The 26,744-nt window shown below is 39.4% G+C and overlaps 1 protein-coding gene across 1 annotated transcript in view; it reads left to right on the top strand.

Moving 5' to 3' along the window:
• Nucleotides 1–24,443, top strand: part of LOC140241697 (hexokinase-4-like) — a 28,158-nt gene extending 3,715 nt beyond the window's left edge. Inside the window, exons 3-8 of the mRNA XM_072321440.1 lie at nt 9,601–9,721; nt 17,052–17,143; nt 18,196–18,295; nt 19,445–19,637; nt 21,754–21,909; nt 23,711–24,443. Coding sequence (XP_072177541.1) covers nt 9,601–9,721; nt 17,052–17,143; nt 18,196–18,295; nt 19,445–19,637; nt 21,754–21,909; nt 23,711–24,107 — 1,059 coding nt within the window. The 3' untranslated portion in view covers nt 24,108–24,443. The remainder of the gene's footprint in view (nt 1–9,600; nt 9,722–17,051; nt 17,144–18,195; nt 18,296–19,444; nt 19,638–21,753; nt 21,910–23,710) is intronic.
• Nucleotides 24,444–26,744: the final 2,301 nt, after the last annotated feature.

Below are 26,744 nucleotides of genomic sequence, written 5' to 3'. Positions count from 1 at the left end.
TAGATACAGCATGACGTGAGCAGCCTTGTCACCTTTTTCTTCATTATCATAAAATGCTTGAATGTTCCAAGGGCTGGTGTTTACTCAAGACTTTACAGATCTGTTACCATTGTTACACTGATGTCATTCATTCTATCTTACCCTTTGGGATAAATGCTCATGATAAAATATATATTCTGGTGCATGAAAATGAGAATTTGGTCCCTGCCTTTTCTCGCAGGTATTCGCTATGCCGAGGAGCAATATTTGTGCATAATTTCTTCTGCAAATCTTTGCCTATTTGCTCACAACTGCATTACTCAATATTAGTTTGGAATGAATTTGCACTGATGCATACACTGCTGGTCAATACTTTGACATTTATTCAATCTCTGGCAAACCTAATGCTGAAGACATGCACACTTCACACGGCAGTCAGGCAGACACATACACACACACACCCTCACACACATGCACATACACACACACACACACATATATTCACAAGAAAATTTTGTTTTCATCAAAAGATATGGTTTCAAAGTCAGATTGTGCATGTAATGAAACAGATACGCTCCTTACATTATGACCTTTCTTTCTCTTTTTCTAAAGATGTTGAAGTATCAAATGTCTATGAGCAAGATGAATTGGTCAATTGTTGTGCTGGTACAGGCTGTGAATTTTTGCAGTTGTAATTTTGCAATTTCGTACTGATTTGCAGTATTTTCTTTGATTAAAAACAGAAAATGATCAGTGTAGACAGTTCTGATATACAGTACCTACCTACCATGTTTTTCTAAGAGTTGTGTCAGCTTTTTAAAAAAGTGAAGTTATTAATGGAATTTTCTTTCAATGTTTACACAGCCCTGAATAAAACAAATCAAAGTCAAATAAACATAAAAAAATGCAATATCAATCATTTCATTTATAATTTATTACCTAATGTTATAATTAGTCCATCTATTTTGCACTTATGTTTGTGGCCTGTATCATTGCATCTCTAGATATTTTGTGAGTCCAGAATTCCATGACTTTCATTTGTTCTATCCCGGCAGCATTTCTGAATAAAAAGGACATAATTTGTCTTCTTTCTTGTTAATTGACTTGAACAGTCATTCAGGCAGCTTGAACAGAATTTTGTCACATCACTTGTTTGTTTGTTTTTCTGTGAGAGTTTTTACTCAGTATTGTATGTATGCAGAAAGTATTGTACATGTTGAAAATGCCTTAAGTCTTTTTCTTTTGTCATTTGTAATTTTACCATGGGCTTGAGAGACTGTAGGCCTAATGCAGAGCAATTTGCAAAATTTTGATGATGTCAGTCATTTCCTAACATAACTAACAACAATTTAGCTGTAACAACTTGATTTCAGTGTAAAATGGGAAACATGTGATGCATTTTCTTTATGTTTACTTTTAGTATTGATTTATGGATTTTTTTTTCTTGCTTTACAACCCCCAATCCCCCTCCCATGGGGAAAAAATTAAAGTCATGGTTTTATTTCAACACATTTTGGTGTTTTATGCAGCTGCCATCAAATATTAATATATGGATTATAGCATACTCCATGTATGATAATGCAAATCTCAATGCTGAAAAAAAGAAAAAAGAAAAAGATAATGTAGAAGGGTCATTTTATATTCAAAGTGTGAGGGAAATCATATTGCTGTGCAAAGAGTCATCTTGTTTGCACCTCTTAAAACTGTGACAACCAGATAAAGTTCAGTCAGGGTTTGTTCAGTGGGTTCAGTCTCCCAGCCATTTTCGAGTCACCAGACGGACCAGTTCACTGGCCTGATCGAGGGAGAAGGCTAGAGACAAAGTTCGCAGTTAAAGGGATGGTACAGTATTGGTGGAGATGAGAATTGGGCTTTTAACTTTTTGCGAGATACCAAGAAAACACTTATGATATAGTACAGAACATACCATTTTAAGAGGAATTCAAAGTTCATTTGATGAAAATCGGGTTTGGAATGACTGAAACACCCAAAAACAAAGTAAAACAAAGCGATCGTAATAGGGTCCCACACCTTATTGGAATTGCTCTTTTTTGGATATCTCGGCATTTCAAAACCAATTTTCATCAAATAAACATTGAATTCCTCATAGAATTACATACTCTTTCATATTTCATAAGAGGTTTCTCTTTATCTCACCAAAAAATATTAGAAACCTGAAATTAGGTCTCAACCAAAACTATACAATCCCTTTAATGCTAAGTGCGGGAGGCCTCTCAAATCTATGATTCTAAATCTGCCTTCGTTTTTCATTTTATGACATGCCACTCTGTTGGCCCGCAACATTCAAAGGCTGGAAATTTTATGTTCATTCCTCCGTTGATGCCTTTTGACAATGTGTGCAAGTGTTTGTCCATTGTAAATCATGTCCAACGTAACTATTCAGAAGATATTTGTTTGATATGAATATTCTGAATTAATGGAGTAAACATTGTGTTGGCATCATGCGCATAATTCATTTCCTGTTGATGTTTGAGTGAAAGTTGGCTGATGCATCAGTGATCTTATAAATTGAGCTAGCTTAAATGGAATCTTGACGTATCTTTAGTGTGTTCGAGATATCAAACTGTTGACACATCATCTGATTGCAAATATGTGAATTTATTGATTAATGAATTCATTTCATGGACATTATTTTTTATCAATAAAACATCACTCAAAATTAAAGTCATGGTATATGCATTGAAGGATGTACGGCAATGAAATGTAGTTTTTAATACAGTGGATAAACCGCAGGCCACAAATATAATTAAGCAGTGAGTAGGTATTCCTTCTTTTGCATAATTTATACTGGAGCGCATGGACAAAATAGTTTGCTCTAAACTATACATCTAATCATTACAAATCCGTATAAAATACTGTATTTTGGCTAACTTTGACATAATTTACAAATTCACTTTGGATCAACTGGCATAGTAAAGTAAATGCTATTAATGCTGTGATGCTTTGACGATGACTGGGGTTACTACGTGTAGCCAAAATGATGCCAGTCCTGCGTGATTGTTATGAGTGATTGTGGCATGGACCTGGCACACACGGTCAAATTCCAGGCATGATCTTGGTATGCTTATTTGCACAGCTAGGCAGCCCGTCAGGTTATTAACCCCCGTATCATATTTGGCATTATCATAGAAATGCTGATATTTTGGGGGCTATCTCCGTTTCATCTGTTAGCATTTGATTATTAAAAGTCGGTGAATCTCTGCGTCTGACCCACCCTGTCTGGTTTCTCTGTTAAAAATTATCAGAAGTGAAGTCAATGTCCTGATGTTCCAGATTCACTGTAAAGAATTATCTGAAGTAAAGTCAGTGTCCTGGTGTTCCAGATTCCACTGTTTGAGCTGCAGTAGTATGTGACAAAGGAATCTGGGGCCCGTTTCATAAAACTTGTCATCAGTGACAACTGCCACATTTCTATGACAAATTTTCTCTCAGCCAATCAGATGCAAGGATTTCAGTAGCTTGTCACATCTATGACAACTTGTCACTGATGACAAGTTTTATGAAACGGGCCCCTGATCTTAGAGGCACATGGTCCTGGTGGTTTAGTCAAATGCGTACACGGGCGCACGGCGCAAGTTTCCTATAGAGACCTATGCTATCGACTCCTCTTCAGCACTTACGCTGTGGCCCACTTCCCCGAGTCCGAAGAAGTCGGATTCACTGTAGTTAGTGGTCCGATCACAGTTCGGCTCATGATTCGCTGAGGGGGATGACAGCTTTAGCAAACTTCTTTTGTGATGTCATAATAACAAGCACATATGCACACACCCTGGCATTACTACAGACTGCGCGATGCGCAGAGAAGACAACGAAGGCAACGTTACTTAGCAACACCTACGCACTTTACTCTTGATGACAGCTCAACTTCGGGAATCTTCGTATCAATGCTAACGGTGATCGGCAGTATCACCAACAGCGCCCTCTGCACTACCGGGACTATGCACCTTTAATGCTGTGTTCATTTACAATGGTCATACACTAAATAAATAAAGTTAGAATTTTGCTGCACAGTCAATCATTTTTAGTTTGTTTGTTTTCTTTTATACATGATGTGTTAATCATTTGGATCATTTATTGACAATGACCAGAAGAATCTGCATCATGACTGTACATTTGTCACATGCAACTTTACATTACATTCTGAGCACAGATAGTATCAGAACAAACAAAGTCACTCATACTTGCAAAGAATTCAGGTGAACTGAATGTTAATGTTTAATCTTCAAATTTGCTTCCCCAAAATCTGTCGAAGGAAGGCAAGATAATTTTGTGACAATTTCCAATTTTGCGAAGGGTTACCAGAAATGCCCATACAATGCCATTACACAGTGTCAAAAGAGAAATAAAATGTGGTATATGTTCCTCCAAACGTAGTGTCAACAAAGTCAGCTCACAGCCAGGCTTGCTCACAGCTGGTACAAACCTGTGTCCCTTGATACCGGGTTCATTGCTCTCTGATGAAGTGAGTGAAGAGTTGGCCTGGTTGGCTGCATTGTCCTGACAAACTGACGGCATCTCCTGTGCCGGGAACATATTTTGATGACTTGGGCAAGCACGCCTCCTTGAGGAGTCACCCTTTACACCTACAGAGCACATGTGGGAACCGGTTTTCCTTGCTTGATTGTCATCCAGAACCAGTGGAAGCACTCCTGATTATCATCATGCTATAGTGATGATTCAGAGGCAGCCATAATGGCAGCCATTCAGCAAGGACACAGAATTCTGCTTTTAGGAGGAGTCCTGAAGGCGTTGTCCTCTTCAATAGACCGGTTTACTAATGATATGCATAATGACGTCAACCCCACGCGACCCTAGTGATTGTAACTAAGTCGGGCAAGCGAAATAAGGGCGGACGCGCGCGCCACACTGTTTTTGCATTCACGCGTGTATTGTCTACAATCATTACTCGCTGCGGATAATCGACAGCTTTTGTTTGCTATAATCTTGCTTTGAGATGGCGTCAGCTTCAAGTTCTAGCCAAAGTTCGAGCAAGCCATGGAAGAATTGGACAGTTAAGGAATTAACTGATTATTTTAGGGATATAGGTGTGAGCACAAGCGGCTACAACAAGGAGAAACTCATCAAACTAGTGCAACTGCCGTAGCCGATTTGGATTTGCCCGTCGATCTCGACCTCTCCCGGGCGGACACCGGCCGGTCACTGTAGGAGAAGCTCGCTCTGGTAGGCTGCTCGTTCTCCGACCCTAACAAGCCCGCTGGGTTTACATCCAACTTCGAGAGTATTCCAGATTTTGGACTCTTTGACGTGTTCTACTACCTGATCATCAATTGGACTGACTATGACTGGAAACGCTAAAGGGATACAAGTCATTTGAGGACTACCGTCTTTTTGCGGATGGGAGTGTTTCAAGCCTGAAGTTCAATGAGGTTTCGGACACGAGCCCTTTTCGTGTTTTCCTTAGTAAGGTTAGGCCGACCGGACATACCTCAACAAACCAACGTACCAGACCTGGGTCGTGATGAATAATTCAGCGGGGGAAATAAATGTTGCCTACTGCGAATGTCAGGGAGGTTAGGTCTATCATTGTTTTTGTTTTTGATTTTAGGCCTAGGTCTACGCCTAGATCTACTCTAGATCTAGTCTATATAGGGCTAGGCCCCCTAACTGTTATTGTTAATAGAAAAATAGGTCAAAATCGTCACTCTATTTCATGAGGTCTAATCAGTCTGAGTCTAATTTTTTAAAAAAATCCTTGGAAACATATCGATTATGAGAGATTTGTTGTCTAGTTTAGATTTCACAATCAATCATAATGCTTTAAATCATTGAAGTTTGAAGTGATGCGGTCATACTGTTGTATGTTCCGTAGCAGCAGTGTTTTCCACCCATTTTCAGAACTACTGAAGACAAAATCGAAGCCAAAATTCAATAAAATCGAAACTATAGTCCAAATTGCGTTTGATCACAGCAGAATTTTCCCTCATCTACGGTTGGGAATTGATTTAGAGCCACACGAAATGCCAGGAGGTAAAATCGAAGTTGATGCATCGCACACATGTACACAACATACACGTTAAACATGTGGGGACCTGTCGGGGACGGCTGCAGCAGCCGACGTTGCAGGCTCGCATCCTTTGTTTGCCCGAGGTTGCGGCCGTGTGCAAAATTAAAGATCTGTGCATACATTAGTAAACCGGCCTATTGATCTCAGCCAGTACTCTAAATCCCTCACCCAAACGATACCCCTAACCTCAATTTCTACCACCAAGCCTACCTCTCACTTACCATCTAAACTCCATCCACATCAGAAGTCATACTTCTGAATCATTCTTTTTTAAGATGAAGGGTTTGTATGGAATTCTGCCTCTTCGTATATTTTATTAGTATAAAAATGAGCAAAGAAAATGGGATTCCATCGGGATTTGAACCCGATGCCTCGGGATTGCTAGCCCGGTGCTCTACCGACTGAGCTATATAAAGCCCTAGTTCAGTGTTCGTCCCAGAAACCCTTGACAAAATTCCTCCTCAAGATCTAAATCAACAGCTTATCTACACTCCATTGTAATGACATTGTCAGTTAGAACCCCTTCTCTTTTCATACGTGGCAAAGGGCAGGCCATTCCCTTCCTTTAAGCAACTCCAGAGAAACAGGCTGTATGAGGTCAAGCAGCATGGCATCCAGGTAGTGGCATTATTGCTATCATGGATGGCTCAAGCTAGACCTGTGGAATATTGCATGACCACAGAAATAATCTGCATACTCAAATACCTGCCAATCCTCCTTTGGGAAATGGTCGTCGGCATGTCTCAGTTCATTTTTCCACCCTGCGTGCTCAGGTGATAAATTTCCTTGGTGACCATTCTCCAAAACTTGCTGGTACAGGTAGTGGGATCTGTTTTGGTGAGTCCAAATTATGTTCTTATGTCTTCTTCAACAGTTTCCATATTTTGTGAGGTCTCCAAAGAGGTGTTCTGCCAGCTACGGAGGAGATATAACATTTGATTTCTGCTACCAGTAGTTTCCTTCTCTCCAAGCCACATGCCCATAGCATCTCTGATAAATGTTCTGCGGCCCCTCTGATAGAGTGTCAGTTTGCTCCTTCACCTGTGTAACAAACACCACAGGGGTATTCTCCTTCTTTATCTTTCTCACTTGCATCTGTGCAAGATACTTTGGTCTTGGACTATGCTGCTTTCACTTTCAATCCCTTTCCCTCTTTTGCTGCTTGCCATAAAGGCATCTTGGCCATCGGTTCTCACTCACTCTCAGCCAGATTAGTACCGGGTCGTCTGCATGGAGAAGTTCCAATGGAAGGCCCTAATCTCCCTAGAGATGACATCTGTTGCGATGATGAAAAGGAGAGGGCCGAGAATTGAGCCTTGATGAACTCCAGCTTTGACACTGTAGCTTTAGCTCTCTCTCGATGCTGTCTTGATTGTGTGTCTCTGCTCCTGCAAGTAGTGCCATGACTGCAGAAAGTTAGCCACTCCTAAACACCTTCCATCCTCAGTGCCTATCTGATAGTCTCTTCTTGTACATCATCACAGGCCTTCTTTTGGTCAACAAAAGCAAAATGGTGGCTGCCTCTTCTCTGAAAGAAACTTCATATATGCATGCATCTTGCACACAGTAAATCTGGCATTCATTTGGTAGCTTCTGTTCCTGGCATGAAACCTTGTATCTGATCCTCTTGTCAGGAGTTCCATGGTAGACCTTCATGGCGTGCTCCTGGAGATTGATGGCACCATGAGATGTACAAACCAGTGAGTCTCCTTTCCCTGTAGTAGAATAAAATGGGTGACTTCCTCCCAGCACCCTCCTCTCCCAAGCCAGCTGTGTCACCTGAATGTTATACACATCATGTTCCTCATGGAAGATGTTGTGGCTCAGTGCTTAATACCCCTTTTATACTGGGCGTTAGCTCACTTCAGGTGCGGACCTGAAGCGGGCTTACTCTCGGTATAAAAGGTCGAAAAATAGTTAGTCCGAGCTAAAGTTAGTCCCCTCTAGAGGGTGGATCAGGTCAGCTTCAGAAGCGAGCTAACTTCAGTATAAAAGGTTCGCGAGTTTAGCCACAGCTAAATCCACTGACCCGTGACCGGAAAGCGTGTACGGTGCTTCCGGGTTGCCAATATGTATGTTTACTGCTGTACTGTTGCCACCGGCACGCTGTGTATTACGCAGCGCATTGGTGTGTTCACTGTTCGGTAAAACTCTCAATACAATGAACTCTTTGAACTAGCAAACGACATGATTAAATCGTAAGAAAAAAAAATAGACCAGCTCATTTTGCTCAGTACGTATACACTATATATATATATGCAGATGACTGGTTGAATTTCGCGAGTAATGTACCTTATAACAACGGAACTGAATTCGTACTTGTAAGTAAGCATGAAAACTGTCACTGAATTTTCGCGCTCGTTGGAAGGACAGCAGGCTAATGGGGGGGGGGGGGGAAATAGGTCTGGTCTCGCACGTAACCTTGGGTGGTCGAGAATGGCAGTATAAAACGACTTGGCCCGAGCTAAAGTTAGCTCACTTCAGAAGCGAGCTAAAGTTAGCTCACTTCAGAAGCGAGCTAAAGTTAGCTCGCTTTAGAAGCGAGCTAAAAGTCGTGCTCAGTATACAAGGGGTATAAGACAAGAACTCTTCATCAGCAGGTCCTTAGTTCAAATCCTCAGGCAGCAGCAGCTGTGCTCCAGGGCAAGGTATTTTACCCTCATTACCTTCTGAGGAACCTATAAAGCCATTGCCTCCCTGGTTGCTTGCTTGCTTGCAAGCATTTCTTGCTTCCATAGTAGCCATGTTAAACAAATCATACTCATTATCAAAATATTTCATTGTGCAGAGCCATTGAAGTGTAATACTTGGGTTTTTTTTTTCACAGAAGAGATTTTATCTAATGAAAATGATATAGAAAAATGCAGTTTTCCATGATGGCACTGCAGTTATGTAAGAGGGAGAGTTTTGGTGGATTTATTAGATGCAGGAAACACTCTGTGCTAAAAAGGTGAAAATCTCTTCAAAACTTGCCAGCTTTTCAAGTTTTGTCTAATTCACTATTGTCCATCCTCTCTAGATTGGAATTCTGGTACAGTTTGTGATGTCACTACATGACAATGAGGCAAAAAAAAAATCAATAACAGTTTCACAAAAATTGAATTTTGTATAACATTACAAGAGCATGTGACTCAGCTCCTCCTGAAGCATGGTGATTGATACAGGCCACTCCCATCACAACAAAGTCCCCAGGACTGGCAGTTTTCTTTCATTATATCAAAATTTTGTCATAGCCAAACAATGAAGTATTTACAGATATTTGGAGAACCATTTAGGACCTGAATTTTTACTCTCTTGTAAGGTGTTTTTTTGTTGTAACTTATGTGTTCATTACAATTGAAATGCACTGTACTTGTCTTCCTTCATTTCACATATAAATTCGTCGGTTGAGAATGATAAGGGCGTTAAGTTGTCACAAAACCCATAGTGTTCGAGACAACTTAACGCCCTTCTCATTCTCAACAGACGAATTGAGGGTGTTTCCACTTTTCAAGTTTTCATAATACCAGCATATGAAATGACAATTGGATGTGACAAAGTGTCTGAGTTTGCATGTTTTTGCCATTGTCTTTCAGCTGTTTGACTACATTGCAGAGCACCTGGGCAAGTTCACTAGAAGTCACAACTTGTCGGACATGCAGATCCCTCTCGGATTTACGTTCTCCTTTCCCTGCTTCCACAATGGTCTTGCATCGGGTAAGAGATCACTTCAAAAAAATTACGAGAAATTTTCTGTTTTCTGTTCTCGTGTAGTGGGTGAAATCGATGGTGTTCATTAGACACAAACTTAATCCAGATTCACAGAGGTAGTTCATGGATTATGCTAAACAATTAAACTGCATAAAATGTAATTGACAGATCTTGTATGCCAACAGACATCCTATGGAATGTGCGCTGATGCACACATGTGAAAGGTATGCCTATTTTGTGCTTGTATCAGTCCAAGGACTAAATATAACTGTGAATTTGATTTGCACTGCATTTGTAAATTTGGAGCAAAGTTCTTTAACCCTAATTCCACCAGGTTTTCTATTTTTATTTTAATTTATGTATTTTGTATTAATTAATTTATGCTAATTTATGCAAAAATAACTTTTTTTTTTTCTTATGAATAAAAAAATAAAGCTCCAAGACTTCTAATTTTTGGTGAACATTTTCTTTTCAATATCCTCAACAATAATATTGAAGCAAAAATTCAGCGTCATAATTGTTTCTTATGTATTCTATTGTTTATTGAATTTCTTATGTATTTCTTTGTTTTTTTACCTTTTGTTTTTGTTTTTTCGCCAAAATCAGGCTAAAATAAATCATTATTAGCCATTGAAAGTAAAAATATTCATTTTTATATGAATTAATTGCAAAAACTCAGTTTACATTGGATTTGTACACAAAATCATGCTTTTGAGCAATTTTTGGGTCAACAAATTTTTTTCAAAGGGGCGTGGCTTCAAAACGTTATTCCCGGGTGCAACAAGTTTGGTCTCAAACTTTGCGCAATACTTGAAAGAAAAAAGTCATAAAATGTCGCGGTGAGAGCATCACGTGTTGCGAAATAATCACGCGAAACGTCGAGGGGGGGGGGGGCAAATACCAGGGGGTATTACCTTTTCTTTGTTAGAATTAGATGAGGAGGACGATTGAACGTTGAGAAGACAGAGAGAGAGAGGGAGAGAGAGAACAAGATGCAGTGTTGTATTTGATACATTCATATTCCACGAAAAGATCCACCAAACTTTTAGTTTTCTCCCTCTGGTGTGAGGTTATTGGTACTATCCACAGTCCATGGGCACGTTGGTCCTTTGTGCTTTTCCATGGAGTAAAGCTGTTTGCAGAGAATATCAACTCGTCAGAAATGTAAATCCTCTATAAATAGAAAAAAAAACTGATAGCTCTAAAACGTTTGGCACAGTCCATGCTACACTTAAAATAAGACTTTTAGTCACCTTACTGATAAACACGACTACAAGACCCAGTAACCTTGCCCCTTCGATGACAGCGATAAACAAAGATGCTGATGGAGTAGAATTAATCTCTCAACTAAATAACTACCGGTATACAATATGTAGAACATTAAAGGGATGGTACAGTATTGGTGGAGATGAGAATTGGGCTTTTGACTTTTTACAAGATACCAAGAAAATACTTATGATATAGTACAGAGCATACCATTTTAAGAGGAATTCAAAGTTTATTTGATGAAAATTGGGTTTGGAATGACTGAAACATCCAAAAACAAAGTAAAACAAAGCGATTGTAATAAAGTGTGAGTCCCACACTTACTAGAATTACTAGAATCGCTCTTTTTTTTTTTATATCTCAGCCATTTCAAAACCAATTTTCATCAAATAAACGTTGAATTCCTCATAGAATTACATGCTCTTTCATATTTCATAAGAGGTTTCTCATTATCTCACACAAGAAATGTGAGAAACCTGAAATTAGTTCTCAAACAAAACAGTACGATCCCTTTAAGAGTTGTTTTTGACTGGACAATCCACACAAGGCTAAGTATGGAGAAGGGACTATCAAAAAGTTGAAGCGGATTTTTCCTTGCCTGTCTCATTTTTTATTGTACTGTCCATTAGACTTGTGTCTTATAGTGTGGGTTGAGACTACTCTGTCAGCATCTAACTGGTAGATTCTTATTGTTATCAGTATTACCAGGCTTAGGTTTAAGATATTATAGTAAATAGGTAGAGTGATTGGTTGGATAGCATCACATGATTGTGGGAAAATTCCGGTATAGTGGCACGCCCGTGCCACTATACCGAACGCTTACAGCACGTGCCTACGTTTTATGTACGCAGAGATTCGCGCAGGGAGGGACGTAGTAGGACAAGGCCAAGCATTTCAACGTATGCGCGCGTACAGCTACTGGACACAGAATGTAGGAGTTTATACGCGAGTCTGCTTTGTGATGTACAATACGCATACGCGGCTGTGTAGCGTCGCGCACTGTACAGCTGAGTACGTAAACTACAGTACAGTAGGTTGTGATTAACTCTGCGTGCAAGAAATCAGTGCCGGTACGGTGAGTCTAAAGTTAGGCCTAACAGTTGGGGCCTAGTCCTACGGGAAAGACATTTAGATCGAGGGACCTATTTACTATAACAATTAGTGCATGTTCTATTGATGCACCAGTACTGGACTACATTGTATAGAACTCCAAATACTAAATTATCCCTCATGCAGTTCTATTCACCTCGGCCTGCGGCCTTGGTGAAACAAAAGAGCACTCGGGATAATTTAGTATTTGTCATTGTCTAATCCCAGTATAGTGCATCATAGAGCATGCACTATTTGTATAATGGTATACATGCACCTGAAGTGCAACTACATGTATAAATATATATCACAGTACAGAGATACATATATGTACAAAAACAAATGAAGCACATTGAATCATTATGACAGAGGAAATAGGTAAGTTTTCAACATTTTCATCAAAGTGCATACTGAACTTCCAGATTTGACAGAAGTAGGGAGTTTGTTACATTACTTGATACTTTCAGTCTGAAAACTTAGTCATATCCCTGTGTCTAGTTGTCATCTGCAGCAAAAACAATTATTTCCCGAGTATAAATGCTACGCTCTTGGTTTAAAGATAAGAATAATCTGAACAATTTCATCTCAATGTGGAGAGAGTACAGTAGCATTATGGGAAAACTCCTTAATCAATTGAGGACGAGCTGATTTGTTGTCCCCGCCGAACGAGTTCGAGCAGGGGACTATGAAACGGGCTCCATACGTGTGTGTGTCCGTCCGTCCGTCCGTCCGTGCGTCCGTCCGTGTGTGCGTCCGTGTGTGATCAAAATGTTAAATTTGCTACTTCTCTGTCATTTATGAGCCAATTTTGATTCTGTTTGCTTTATATGATAGCACTACATGGGAGCTTTGAAACTTCCACACAGAATTTCAGTTGTGACCTTTGACCTTGACCTTTGACCTGTATTGTACATTTTGATACAAAATGCTACTCCTTCGCCATTTCTAACCCGATTTCGATTCCGTTTGCTTTATGTGATGGCACTAGGTGAGGGCTTCAAAACTTCTACACAGAATTTTGACCTTTGACCTTGATTTTTGACCTATATTGTACATTTTGCTACAAAATGCTACTCCTTCGCCATTTCTAACCCGATTTCGATTCCGTTTGCTTTATGTGATGGCACTAGGTGAGGGCTTCAAAACTTCTACACAGAATTTTGACCTTTGACTTCTTTGACCTTTGACCTTGATTTTTGACCTATATTGTACATTTTGCTACAAAATGCTACTCCTTCGCCATTTCTAACCCGATTTCGATTCCGTTTGCTTTATGTGATGGCACTAGGTGAGGGCTTCAAAACTTCTACACAGAGTTTTGACCTTTGACTTCTTTGACCTTTGACCTTGATTTTTGACCTATATTGTACATTTTGCTACAAAATGCTACTCCTTCGCCATTTCTAACCCGATTTCGATTCTGTTTGCTTTATGTGATGGCACTAGGTGAGGGCTTCAAAACTTCTACACAGAATTTTGACCTTTGCCTTCTTTGACCTTTGACCTTGATTTTTGACCTATATTGTACATTTTGCTACAAAATGCTACTTCTTCGCCATTTCTAACCCGATTTCGATTCCGTTTGCTTTATGTGATGGCACTAGGTGAGGGCTTCAAAACTTCTCTGCAGAATTTTGACCTTTGCCTTCTTTGACCTTTGACCTTGATTTTTGACCTGTATTGTACATTGGCTACAAAATGCTACTCCTTCGCCATTTCTAACCCGATTTCGATTCCGTTTGCTTTATGTGATGGCACTAGGTGAGGGCTTCAAAACTTTTACACAGAATTTTGACCTTTGACTTCTTTGACCTTTGACCTTGATTTTTTACCTATATTGCACATTTTGCTACAAAATGCTACTTCCGGCGGGGACATATATTACGCACCGCGTAATTTCTACTTTTCCTTGTTTTGTTTTGTTTTGTTTTTTGCTATAGCGCGCATTTTCCATAAATACCAGTGCAAGTACTAAATATGCCGTACAGTGTATGTTTAGTGAGTCTACTCTTTCGCGAACCGGGACTTCCCTTACAATTTCTTGAATGGTTAAATTCCAGATAATGAAGTACTGTACTGAACGAAGAAATGTATGCATGCATGTCGCATTTTTGTTGGGATTAGGGATGATATTTTGGGGTGTTTATAAATTTACAAATAGCATCTGACTTATAAAATTCGCAAAAATAAAGACCTCCCAAAATATTTGGCATATACAGTACTGTCAAAGTGAAAATTTTCATGGTGTTGAAATTTTCGCTCATTTCGTGCAACCAGAAACTAGCTCAGAAATGAAGGCATGGTATTATTTTTGCTTGTTCCAATAGTTGGTGACACAGAATTAAAAATGCACAAAATTCATTGTACCCTGCCAAGTGCAAAAAATAAGTCATGCAAAAAACATCCACTTTTACAGTTTACTAGAGACTAGTTTTGATTGGGTTAACTCGTTACCATCATCGATGGAGCAGCTAGGAGTTAAAGTGTGCGTATAAATTGCATCTGTAGTCAGAAATGTACATTGTCAACCTGTTGGCTGCTTTTAGTCTCCCCCTCCCATGCCCTGTGCATGTCAAAATTGAAAAGTTTAATGAAGAGAAAGAGCTCTTCAAATCTTCTTCTTTCTCTGTCATAGGGAAGACCTTAAAAAAAGAAGAATGAGAATAGTTTGCACTTTTATCTATGCACGTAATAATCTAGAAGACTTTCTAGCCAATATTCTTCACATAACTTCCCTCATATATCAGAAAAAAAAGATGATTTATCAAATTACTTGATGATTGTCTGTCATTGCTCTAAGTCTGTATGGCACTCTATTCCACAAATTTAGCGCTGCAACAGCAAAAAACAAAGCAAAAAAAAAAAAATCTCCGTATGAGCAGGCCAATGAAACTGGTACAGTAAGTAAATGCTTTTACTATATGTGAAATGCTTATCAGAAGAGAAAAGATTTCAAGAAGGTGTGTATGGAATAATTGCAGTATCTAAATAAAATGGAGATTTGTTGATTATAACTCTATAGCATATAGGAACAATCTTTTACACAACCCATTACACATCTCAAGGGATGTGGAGACTGGGCATTTTTCTCCATCACTCCTCACCTATGGAACTCCCTCCCACCTTTTCTCTGTGAAATTGACAAACTGGATCACTTCAAAGCCTCACTGAAGACTCACAATTTTCACCAGGCATTCAATTGCTAACTCTCTTGGAGTAGTCTGCGCCTTTGAATGTTTCAACAACAAATATCATGCCGCTATACAAGTGCTGTGGATCATCATCATCATTGCCATCATCTTTAAAATATACGCATGATATGGTTTACTCTTTGGCACATGATGCAATACTCTGGTATGCACTGTCACACAGCATCCAAAGAGGGCGGTATCTCTTTTGCAGTGCCATAAAATCCAGTCATAATCAATTTGAGACTTTGAACCCAGGGACAAGTGTCATGTTTAGACATCCAATACTACCTGGATGTGATACGTGTCATCACTTGGAATCGGTACCTTCTTGTGATCTCATAAAATTCCTTCATACTCTGTGTCTCTCTCTAAATTCCTCTGGTACTTTAAATGAGAGCCGAGTGTTCCGGATGTTATGTTCTGTGTTGATCTATCTTTATGCCCCCCCCCCCCCCCTTCAAGTGAAAAAAAAGACCCTCCCAGAATATTTCTGACGTTCATTGGCTGCAGGCCAAGCTGCATGATTTCAGACATAAATTTGACTTTCAATATAAACCATTTAAAATTAATCAATATCGGGGATGTTGACATTGACTCGCGTATCTTATTTGGCGAGGGGGAGTGGCAGAGGTGGGGAATGTGCCGTGTGTTCCCTTTGCCATCGTGGCCATGGTTAATCATTACCCCGCACAGAGTTGAATGACGGGTCAACGGTGAGCCAGCGGTAGTGAGCGGTCTCGGAGGAAGCTGATGTAACTTCACTTTAACCCTATTTGGCCCACGGCCATAAAAATGCTACTCGTACTACGTACCACTTGCAGTCCAGTTGACAGTACTTAGCAATGCTGAGGAGATGAAGGGAGAGTTAAATGGAGCTTGATATGCCTTGTGCCATTACGATGTGACTCTTGTTGAAATGTTGTCATATCAGTAAAAATGATGGTGTTTTGAATAAAGCAACTACACCATAAAATCTACCTTGTTGAAATGGCAATTTGCCTTGCGATGTTAGGTCAGTGGCAATGATAGTTGATATGATTGATAAGAAAGCACCTAACCTGACCAGGCAAACATGAAAAAGTATTAAGAATCAGTTGTAATGTGATGATCTAGATAATGCTTTAACCAGGCTTAAAATGGGAAAGGGGGGGGGGGTACATCTATTGTTATACAATGTCTGATCTGCACATCATTGAATACCCAGTAGATTATATTATTTGTTTAGCTTGTTTCACTTCTGTTATATGATTTATTATTGATTCCACTGGAAGGGTTTTTTCTTTGAAAGAACATATGTAGCATCTTTGATAAAGGGATGATATATGATATTGGTTGAGGTGAGAATCCAGCTTTTAACTTTTTGCAAGATACTTAGAAACCACTTTATTAAATGTTTAAAAAGCATGCAATTCTAAGAAGAATTCTTTGTTTATTTGATGGAAATTGGTTTTGAAATGGCTGAGATATCCATAAACAAAGGAAAACAAAGTGATCCTAATAAAAGATGGGTCTCACCTTTTATTAGGATCACTTTGTTTTGGCTGTAATCTTAGCCATTTCAACACCAATTTTGAAATCACCTTAGAATTTTATGCTTTGTCATATTTCATGTGAGGTTTCTCATTATCTCAAAAAGCTATCGTCAAAAGACATGAGAAACTCCAAGCCCCATCTCAAACAAACTGTAACACCCCTTTAAGAATATAATCAGTATGATTCTTCTTCATTTGAAGAAGTGGGGTGATTTGTACAAGATGTGTATCATTCATCATTCAATGTTTATCCGCCAGCCACCCTGGTGACGTGGACCAAAGGTTACGATGCTGCTGGTGTGGAAGGGAAGGATGTTGTTCCTATGCTCCAGGAGGCCTGTAAAAGGAAAGTAAGTCAACCGATTCCATGACACTTGCTCCTGCGACAATTTCTCCCGTGAAATATCTGCAAGCTGAGCCAAACATGAATTCTACCCACAAACATATAACCAATGCTGCACATTGGCACTAGTCTGACGATCCCTGACAAGTAAAAATAACTGTCGGACCAGTGACCTTTTCAGGAATGGACCAGTAAAACATGGAAAAACTGGGTACCTGCTGGTCCGACGGACAGGTCTGACCAGTAGGAAAAATGGGTTGGTGTGCAGCCCTGATACAACCTTAACTCTAATCCTAATCCTCACATCAAACTAAACCTAAAACCATATCACAACCCAAACCATAGCTCTATTTAAACTCCTTGGAGAAAATAGGACCGGAGCAACTATCGCAGGAGAAAATATTGTGTCACCAAGTCAACCATAGTATTAGGTGGATGGACTGATGGTGAAAATTAGGGAATCTGTGGAGTTCTATGGGAAGATGTAGGTTTTGTGCAAGTTTTGTAGCAAACCTGTTAGTGTAAATGGAATGTTGGTATAAACATTAAAATCTGATTGGATTAAAAGAGGATGTACCTTAGGCCAAGGAACAGCAGAATCTCAGGAAAGTGAGTGTTTGGAATAGAAGATATTTAACAGATAAATACTTGTAGAGGAGACATTCTGTACGCTGTAAATATTGGCCATTTTTTTTCCGTGCCATTGTGTGTATATGACATCCATATAGTTGGTAATATCCAGCCATATCCTTCATGTTAGACTTGGTTAGTTAATAGTTTCATCAATGTAGTGCATGAAAATGGTTCGGATAAGTGTTTGTTTTTTATGGAAAAAATAGAGATGTAAATGCATAGAGATTCAATTTCCCTCAATCTTGGGTATGTCTAGTTCTGAAAAATATCATTGTGAGGTGTTACATTTATTCATTATTCCTTGAGAGTGCAGTAGTTATTCTGACCACGTATATTGCTTTCATCTGAGGAACTGCCAAAGATGGAACAAAACCATGAATTTAGAGAAGATAATTCACATGCTACCCTGTTTCACTGTGCCTGCAGAATGTGCGAGTTGATATTGTGGCCCTGATGAACGATACCGTGGCAACCCAGATGGCGGGAGCTTTCAGGGACCACAGCTGTCTCGTGGGCCTCATCATGGGTGAGTCTGTTGCTCCATAAAGCCTTGTAGGTTTGATTCCCATCTTGACAAGTCAACCAGCACTTTGCTGACAATTTAACTCTGGCTCCCATGATTTTTAGTCAAATTTTATTTGTGTGTGTTTTGTGTATTTATCTTTGACCATCCCCTTGAATATGTGCTTGGTAAAATGCCAAGTCTAACTATATGTAGATGTGTAGTCCCAGCGACTGGTATCAGGGACTGTGATGTATATGTGACCTTTTGAAAAAGTTACCCATAAGTGTAGTGATTTATTTTGCCACTCTTACTACACTACACAAGCCTTTGACATCATATTTCTAAGAGGATTACACAAAATTGAGTTGTCCTTGAAGTGTTCAGTATGAAGTCTAATGCAGAAAATGTCTACAAAACTGGCTGTGAAAACACAAAAGGGATGCATATGTAACATGAAAAATATATGCCACATATTTTTCAGTAAATTATATTTTATGAATCGAGACTTGGTCTATTTAGACATTTGAGACTTTGTGAATTGAGAAAGTCAGTGTTTTTGAGGAGTTGAATTCGCAATCATGAACCACACTGACAGAATGAGGAAGATTTTTTAGCCCCTTTCAAGACAAAAGTTTGCATTATCCTACATTTGATACGAAGAACATTGCATACTGTGTTACAGAAGGCTATATTCTTGTGAGTTGTTGGTTTCATGAATATTGCACAAATCCCCAAAAGAATGCAAAATGTACCATTTTTATAAAATACAATCATTATATGATGGAATCTAACAATAATGTGATCCCTCCTTGGTGAGATTTCCCTGTCCTGATAATGATATTCAATGCACCTGCATGTACTGGTGTGAACGCATTGTACCTCAGTTGCACTGAAAAGGCGGAGATGTTTTCTAAAGGGAGAAAGGGGTTTCATCATAAAATCAAGCAGTAAAAGTGTGACCCCCTTCTTGATGAGATTTCCCTAATCTGATGCTGATTTGCATGGCTCTTGAATGTACTGGTGTGAATGCATCCCATCATCAAAAGCACCAAGCAGGTGGAGATATTTGCGGGAGAGAGGGGTTTGAATCACAAAATGAAGCAATAAAAGTGTGACCCCTTCTTGACGAGATGTCCCTGTACCTGATGCTGATTTGCACGGCACCTGCAGGTACTGGTATGAACGCATCCTACCTCGAGTGCACCGAGAAGGTGGAGATGTTTGAGGGAGAGAGGGGTCCTGACAACTTCGTCATCATTGACTGCGAGTGGGGGGCCTTCGGTGATAATGGCTGTCTGGAAGACGTGCGGACCGCCTTTGACAGGGACATCGACAGGAGAACGTTCAACCATGGAAAACAATTGTAAGTGTGAGGTGCTCTTCATCTTCAAACCCCTCAAGGTGGTAACAAAATGTGGTGATGGGTTTTAAAAGGTTGGCAGTCCTTGTCTTTAAGGTGTCACCGAGGCCAGAACAGTGACCATTTATAAATAAGTTTTAGCTCAACTTCTGTGTGTAATGCAATGTCACTCCACAGTTTCTGGTCATTGGCCTCTAGATCTTATCATCACTTTACTATCGACAACAGCTTGTTTAGGTTATCTTTGTCCACTTTCCCTTGTGCGCTGTGCGTCATCGATGTTCGAAAATTTTTCACCTTCCTGCAAACCTCAAATCCCTCAGGGCAGAGCTTAACCAAACTCACTGAAATAATGCCAGTGGCAAATAGAAGGAAATGAAAGTAATCAAGTTTGCTATTGTAAACTGCAATACCCATGCTACTTGTAGAAATTGAATTTAACTATTGTAAAAAACAAACAAACAAACAAAAGCAAAAACAAAAACAAAACACCACACCACTGTTTCAAAATTTACGACTGTATTGTAATTCTGTAAATATGAATTGAGACTATCATCATAGGATTTTCCTTATCACCTTAAAGTGTTACTTTCAAAGCCAGGCCAAGATGCATTTATAAAGTAATCAAGTATATTTTCCCCCACCAAAAGACTACGAGGGTTTTTGACCATCTATCATGTTTGCACTTTGAATAGTATGATGTGTTCTTCCAAAACTGCCAAATGAAAATCAAATGAGCAGTCATTTCAACCTCGCCCCTCTTTCTGCAAAAAAAAAAAGGGGGTATAAAGGGTCTTAACAATCCATTTTCCTTATGCCCAGTTGACTATGTTGTGTTGAAATAAAAGCAGAGTATGTAAATGGGTTCTAGGACAGCATCTACTCTCTGGACAATCTCCCCGACCCTTCCTCTGACCCTAACCCTTATCCTAACCCTGAACCTTATTCTAACCCTAACCAAAATTCTAACCCTAAACCTATCCCTAACCCTTATCTGTACTCAACCCTGTCGCTGACTGGTATTTAGCCAGAAAGGATGGGGGGGGGGGGGGGGGATTTGTCCTCGATAGGGAGAGCCATATATTTATATGATTTTTCCACACATGTGTGGGTGCAGTCACAGATGTGTAGAATTAATATTCAAATCATATTTTGTTTGCAGACAAATGTTTGGTGAGCTGTCTGTGCATAGGCATATTTGCATTTCATGCATGGTGCTCTGTCTGGCTTTAGAGGGAGAAGAGATAAATTGAACATGTGACCTCAGTAGTACTATGACTGCTCATAATAATGGTCTTGTCCCATTTTGTCTCGAGTAATTTCTGGGCCCTGTTTTATAAAGCTGTTTGAAAAATTATGCAAGACTTTAGAACGACTGGAATAGGGCAAGCCAAGTGGGTTTCTTAATCATTGTTAATTTCAATAGCTAAAGTTGAAATTTTGCAGATGATGATGATTATTCATACATTTTAACACATTCTTAGTTGAAAGTGTATTTTTGCCCCAGTGTAGGTGAAATATTGACATATAGTTGTACTTTGTTAAAATGTAATGAAAAAAAATGGGCACACATATTGGCACTTCATATGCCAGTCATTCGTAAAGTCATGTGTAACTTTACGAACAACTTTATGAAACAGGGCCCAGATGGATAACTTATTTTGAACACCCTGGAAACAAAACTGTCACCAAGCAAGAACAATTTGATATTTTTCAGCAGTCAAATGGTGTTACATTTTAAATTGCATCTGGAGATTACTATGCTAAACATAGGCTTGTTTCCAAGGGCTGAAGCAGTAAAATCAGAGTTGCACATGAAGTTTTACTTTAAATTGTAGACTGATCCAATAGAGGTGCATACCTGTGGGTTCATATAGTGCCATTTTAGCAGTGAGGCGACACCCAGTGAATGTGAAGTGTCCACCCAGTAACCTCTGATATTTACTTGGGGCAAACTCACTATTAAATACAACACATAAGTCTCTTGCAATCCTGTCAATTTCTGACCAGCATTTGAGCTGTGATCAATTCTTTGCAGTTTGTAGTCATATCCGTCTGGCCTGAGAGCTGCCATACCCTCATGAACTTTTTGAATCGTTGCTCTGAAATCTCTTTGCAGCTACGAGAAAATGATAGCAGGCATGTACCTGGGGGAAATCCTGCGCCTCGCCATGATCCACCTTGCCGACCAAAAGGCTCTGTTCGGAGGTGACGTCTCGGATGCCCTTAGGAAAGAATGGGCCTTCAAGACGAAGAATCTGACATTCATTGAAAAGTAAGAATCAGATCATGCAATAGTGGCTATAAACTATGTGCGCACACACACACACACACACACACACACACACATGCACACACAGATATTCACACAAATTGTTTATTTCTTATCAACAGTTATTTATTCATTCATTTAATGAATAAGTAAGATATTCCTATAGGTTATTGTGTGAGAGACCAGCAGGGTAGCAATATGTCGGAGTAATGAAGTCAACCTCCAGTTTGGGTCAGTGTTGGTGGCAATTAATTGATTGAAATATCAATCTATGAAGTTGCCATTTGGGTTAGACTGCATCAGAGGATTATTGTTTGATTGCATGACCCAGACTCTCTTCCGGCCTATTACGAGGAGAGTCACATGTCTGTGGGAAATGAGCTGCTGGAACTGTGCCAAGAATGACTGGAATGTGATGTAGAGGGAAGTGGGCTTCAGTGTTCACCTCATTAGAGTCACATTGAACGTGATTGGTGGCTGCTTGGTTTGACAGGGTTGAGTCCTGGTCACATCAGGTACTACACAAGATTTGGATTGTGTCCAATGTAATCTCATGAGTGACTTGTTTTAGAGGTTGTTGGAGGAGAATAGGTCATGGGTATGACCTAGATACAGAGAGTTTCCTCACAAATTTTCAGCAGTCATTCCAGAATTCCAGAAGGTTTTACCAGCAGGATTTCCAAAATGTCTTGTCCATGCTTAAACTCGGCGTCTGCTGTGGCTCAAACAGAAAAAAACAGACGTTTTCTTAAGATCCTTTTTACCTCCACTTCCCACAGTACTAAAGCCATGTAAGTGAGGAGAGGAGAGAGGAAATGTACCTAACCAAGGAGTTCATCTGATACAATCAACCGAGGCATACCTGCAAGTCCGGGCAGTCACATTATAGACTAATCAAACTGAATAGTGTCAAGTTCATTGGCATCGTAAAGCATGATAAGAGATAGTATGATATACAGTAAACACAGAGGGCTTAAGTTGCTTATTGCTCAGTGGTTCAACGTCCAATGACCGACCTACTTCATTATTGTAGGGACAAAGACGCCAGGTGTTTATGACTGTGAGTGAAAGAGTAAAGTTACTTTTCAATGTATGTCTGTATCGGCATCAATCTGAAATATAAGAAAAGTTATTGGATAAAATAAGTATTGATACTGTTTTGATGTAAAGAGAAAAAAGAGCTATGAATAAATTTGTACAATTGAAACTGTAAAAGTGTCCAAATTGTTTGATAAATTTGTCAGAAGTAGTTTTTCTGAGACTTCATTCAATTTATGCCTCATTTACTGCATTGTCATTACATTCAGGATAACATGATTATGAAGCTCTATAGCTACAGTAGGAAACATAAATTTGCTTAGTCATTAATTAAGGAAGACTGCCACTTACTCATTATAGACATAAACTACTGTAAAAGTGGAAATTTTCGCGTTGTTGAAATTTCCGCGCATTTCCCGCAACCAGAAACTGGCGCAAAAATAAAAACATGCAAATATTTTTGCTTGCTGTAATAATGTTCCAGTGGTTGATGTCTTGATTCCGTAGAATTTAAAGCACATGAAACTGATCCTACCCGGCCGAGCGCCAAAAAATTCATCGTGCCAAAAAATTTGTGCCAAAATATCCCCGTTCACAGTAAAATTATTTTAGTTGCATTTTTTTCACCGTCAAGACTACCTTGTTTCTTTGTTTGTCCATCATAGGTAGAAATATATTGCCAATCACTGATTATTTTGAGAGTAAGTATTGCTGTGTAGAAGGTTCTGTAATCTTTGCATTTTTGTATCTCCATCCTTCCCACCAGTGACACGTCGGAGAACTTGGATGTGGTGAGAGAGATCCTGGAGAAGTTTGACCTCTCTCCCACCCAGGAGGACCTCAGAATAGTCCATGCCCTGAGCCGCGCCGTCTGGAGGAGAGGGGCCAAGCTGGCCGCGGCGGGGCTCTCCCAGATGGCCCGGCGCATCAACAAGCCCCGCTTCACCGTCTCCGTGGACGGGTCCCTCTACCAGCATTTCAGCCAGTACCGGGAGCTGATGATGAGTGACATCAAGGAGCTGGTTCCCCAGCATCAGGTGGACTTCCTGCACGCTCTGGACGGCAGCGGCATCGGCGGCGCCGTCACCGCGGCGGTAGCGGTGCGGCTCAACAGGGCGAAAAAGGCCTCGACGTCGGGACCCACTCTGAATGGCGACTGCTAGAAAGCTTGATGGACTCTCCAGTTCTAGCATGTTTATCATCAGATAATCATTTTTCACACATACACATGTCTTTGTTGAGGTACCCTTTTGAACTGTGTATAAAGGGGCTGATCCACAAAATCTTGCGTCCAGGCATTTATGCGGTTAGGATTCCCCCTCGCAGAATACCCTATTGGACTCTTAACTGTGTATCTGAGTACAAGCAAGGTAACATTACTTTCTTCTACCTCACCAACTTGATCTTTGATTGTTATGCTGGGTATACAATCCACTGAGGGGTACCATACCTTAGACAGATGTAGGTTTGTTTTAAACCTACTTTGTCTCGCATTAAGTATCAAAAATCTAATTGCCTTTCTGTTGGGAGATCATCAAGGTACTATTGATGTCGTGAGTCTATTGGTGCAAGCTCCTTTGGTCATAGCATGGAGTTGAGATCCCATGGGTAGAGCAAGTAGATAGCAATAGCCGAAAAGTAGTCCATATCTATTTACTGCAACCCTAACTTCTCCATATGTTGGTAATTTGTGAATCCACATTTATAAATTGATTTATGTGATAACCTGATCACTGCAGTACAGTATACCTCACATGTCCCACAGTCAAGAGATTTAACATGAGGGTATTACTTGGTCTATATGTGTTCATTTAACTTAAGTATTATGGGGTCATGGAAGATCAAGCGTTTGTGCATTATTTGCAGCTCCACATGTATTATATGTGTCATGAATTGATAGTCATATATTTGTCACATGTAGCCCTTTTCTTTTACTTTATTTTGTGATAAGAGTAGATGTTATCATTAAAGAGATGTAGGTAGCAGAACTTCATACGAGTTGACTCAAATTTCTGACTGTTTAGGTATCTTGGAAATGTTGACGTAACACTCGTGTGGATGACTTGATTTATACCTGTACAGTATTTGCATTTAGTGATGTTATGTACAAAAATGTGCTATTTGTGTCATGCTGAACATGCATCCTTATTTGACGTAGTAAGCATCACTCAGGTTTTCGATTTGTATGAGCTTCAAAAGTTTCAGTTCTTATCAGAAAAGGCTGCAATAAATATTAAGTCATGTAGTCGTACTAAAACTAGGGGCTCTCATGTTTAAGTGGCTGGTACTGGCCCATGCAAATTAATTCACATGAAGCCCAGTTTGTGGGCATCACACTAAAAACCATGCCTATTTTTCTCGTAGATATCCATGGCAAAATAGCAATGCAATTGACACAGCAATCTCATATTTTGGGTATATGCATCACTGGAACAAACCGTCATTCATTTTTGGTGCGTCATGACGTTGCCTGTATGAAGTTGGAAAGAATGAAGAAAAATGCATGCAAAGCCCACTTTGTCAATATAACCTATATATTTTTTTCAACTTTTCATTCTTTTTGAAAATATTTTATTTAATTTAGCAGGGCAAGTTATATATTAATCTTTATTGATTGAGTTGTCATCATTTTTAGAAATTAATGCAGGACAATGGAAATGTTTCATTGCCAAAATGTTAAAACTATTCTATGAAAGAATGGTTTGTTCTGATCGAAATGATGAAAATATCACATTGAAAGTTTGTTTCATTGATCTTCCTTGAACTTAATTGATGTTCTTGATAATATGGTTCCCAATCATTGGATGTGTGCTGTACCAGCATTCAAATGTATTTTAAGCCAAAGTAGGGAGCTTCTCAATTGACTGTACATACCACTGTATTATATCAAGGTATTGCTTGTATTCCTTACATCTCCTTCGTGATATAGACAGGGGAAAGGACTGTGCAAAATTCTGCTATGGGGAGCAGCGTTGAAGTTTGTTCTGTCCTATTTCTGTTCCAAAAGTAACAACCTCGGTCCCAAAATGCTTGTCTGTACAGATAGATAGCTGTGCATCAAAGATGTATGAGTACAAGTGGTACTTACGAATGTGTGCTGCAGGATAGGCATGTTTCATTGGAAGGATGAATACCAATAGTAAATTTGTCTCAGCTTGTTTTGCTGTAGATGCCTAGTCCATTGTCAGTAATTTTCTTTCGCCTGAAGTATATGTTTTGAATGATAATTTACTCGTATGACCAACTGCCAAATAATCAAAGCATGTGGTACTACAGGGATTGTAGTATTGCATGATACATGTGCTATGGTACAAATGCAGCAGGAATGTTTTTTCCAGGTACAGTACAATGTGTACATGTAAAAGCAGATGTCAAAAGAAAAATCAGTTTGCATACATGTGTGAGTTGTCATTAAAATTTAAGAGTCCTCAGTTTCATCAAGACATCATTATCTCTCACAGCTAATCATACTATTCTCTCTTCAAACGAAAGCAATTTAAATTGCTTTTTTTCCCCAAGATAAGAAATTCTTTTAACCTCAATTTGCATGTGTATGGCTAATTGCTGAATGCAAGTGCATTGATGAATATGAGTGCATTGATTTGTAAAATAGGGTAAGGGTTAGTGTTTTGTTATGTTGAGAAGACCAGAGATTTTGTGCCTTGAGATGGCTAGCTAGTGTGCCACTTTTGTAGGGCTGTATAGCTTGTCATAAATCATCAAAGTTTTAGGTTAGTTTTTGTAGTTCTTTTCTTCTTCCAACATACATGGTCCATGCAACATATCATCCCTTAATTGTC

Source organism: Diadema setosum, chromosome 18, assembly GCF_964275005.1.
Source record: "Diadema setosum chromosome 18, eeDiaSeto1, whole genome shotgun sequence".
Lineage (NCBI taxonomy): Eukaryota > Metazoa > Echinodermata > Echinoidea > Diadematoida > Diadematidae > Diadema > Diadema setosum.
Note: the sequence above shows the minus strand (reverse complement) of the source record. Positions and strands in the feature narration are given on the sequence as shown.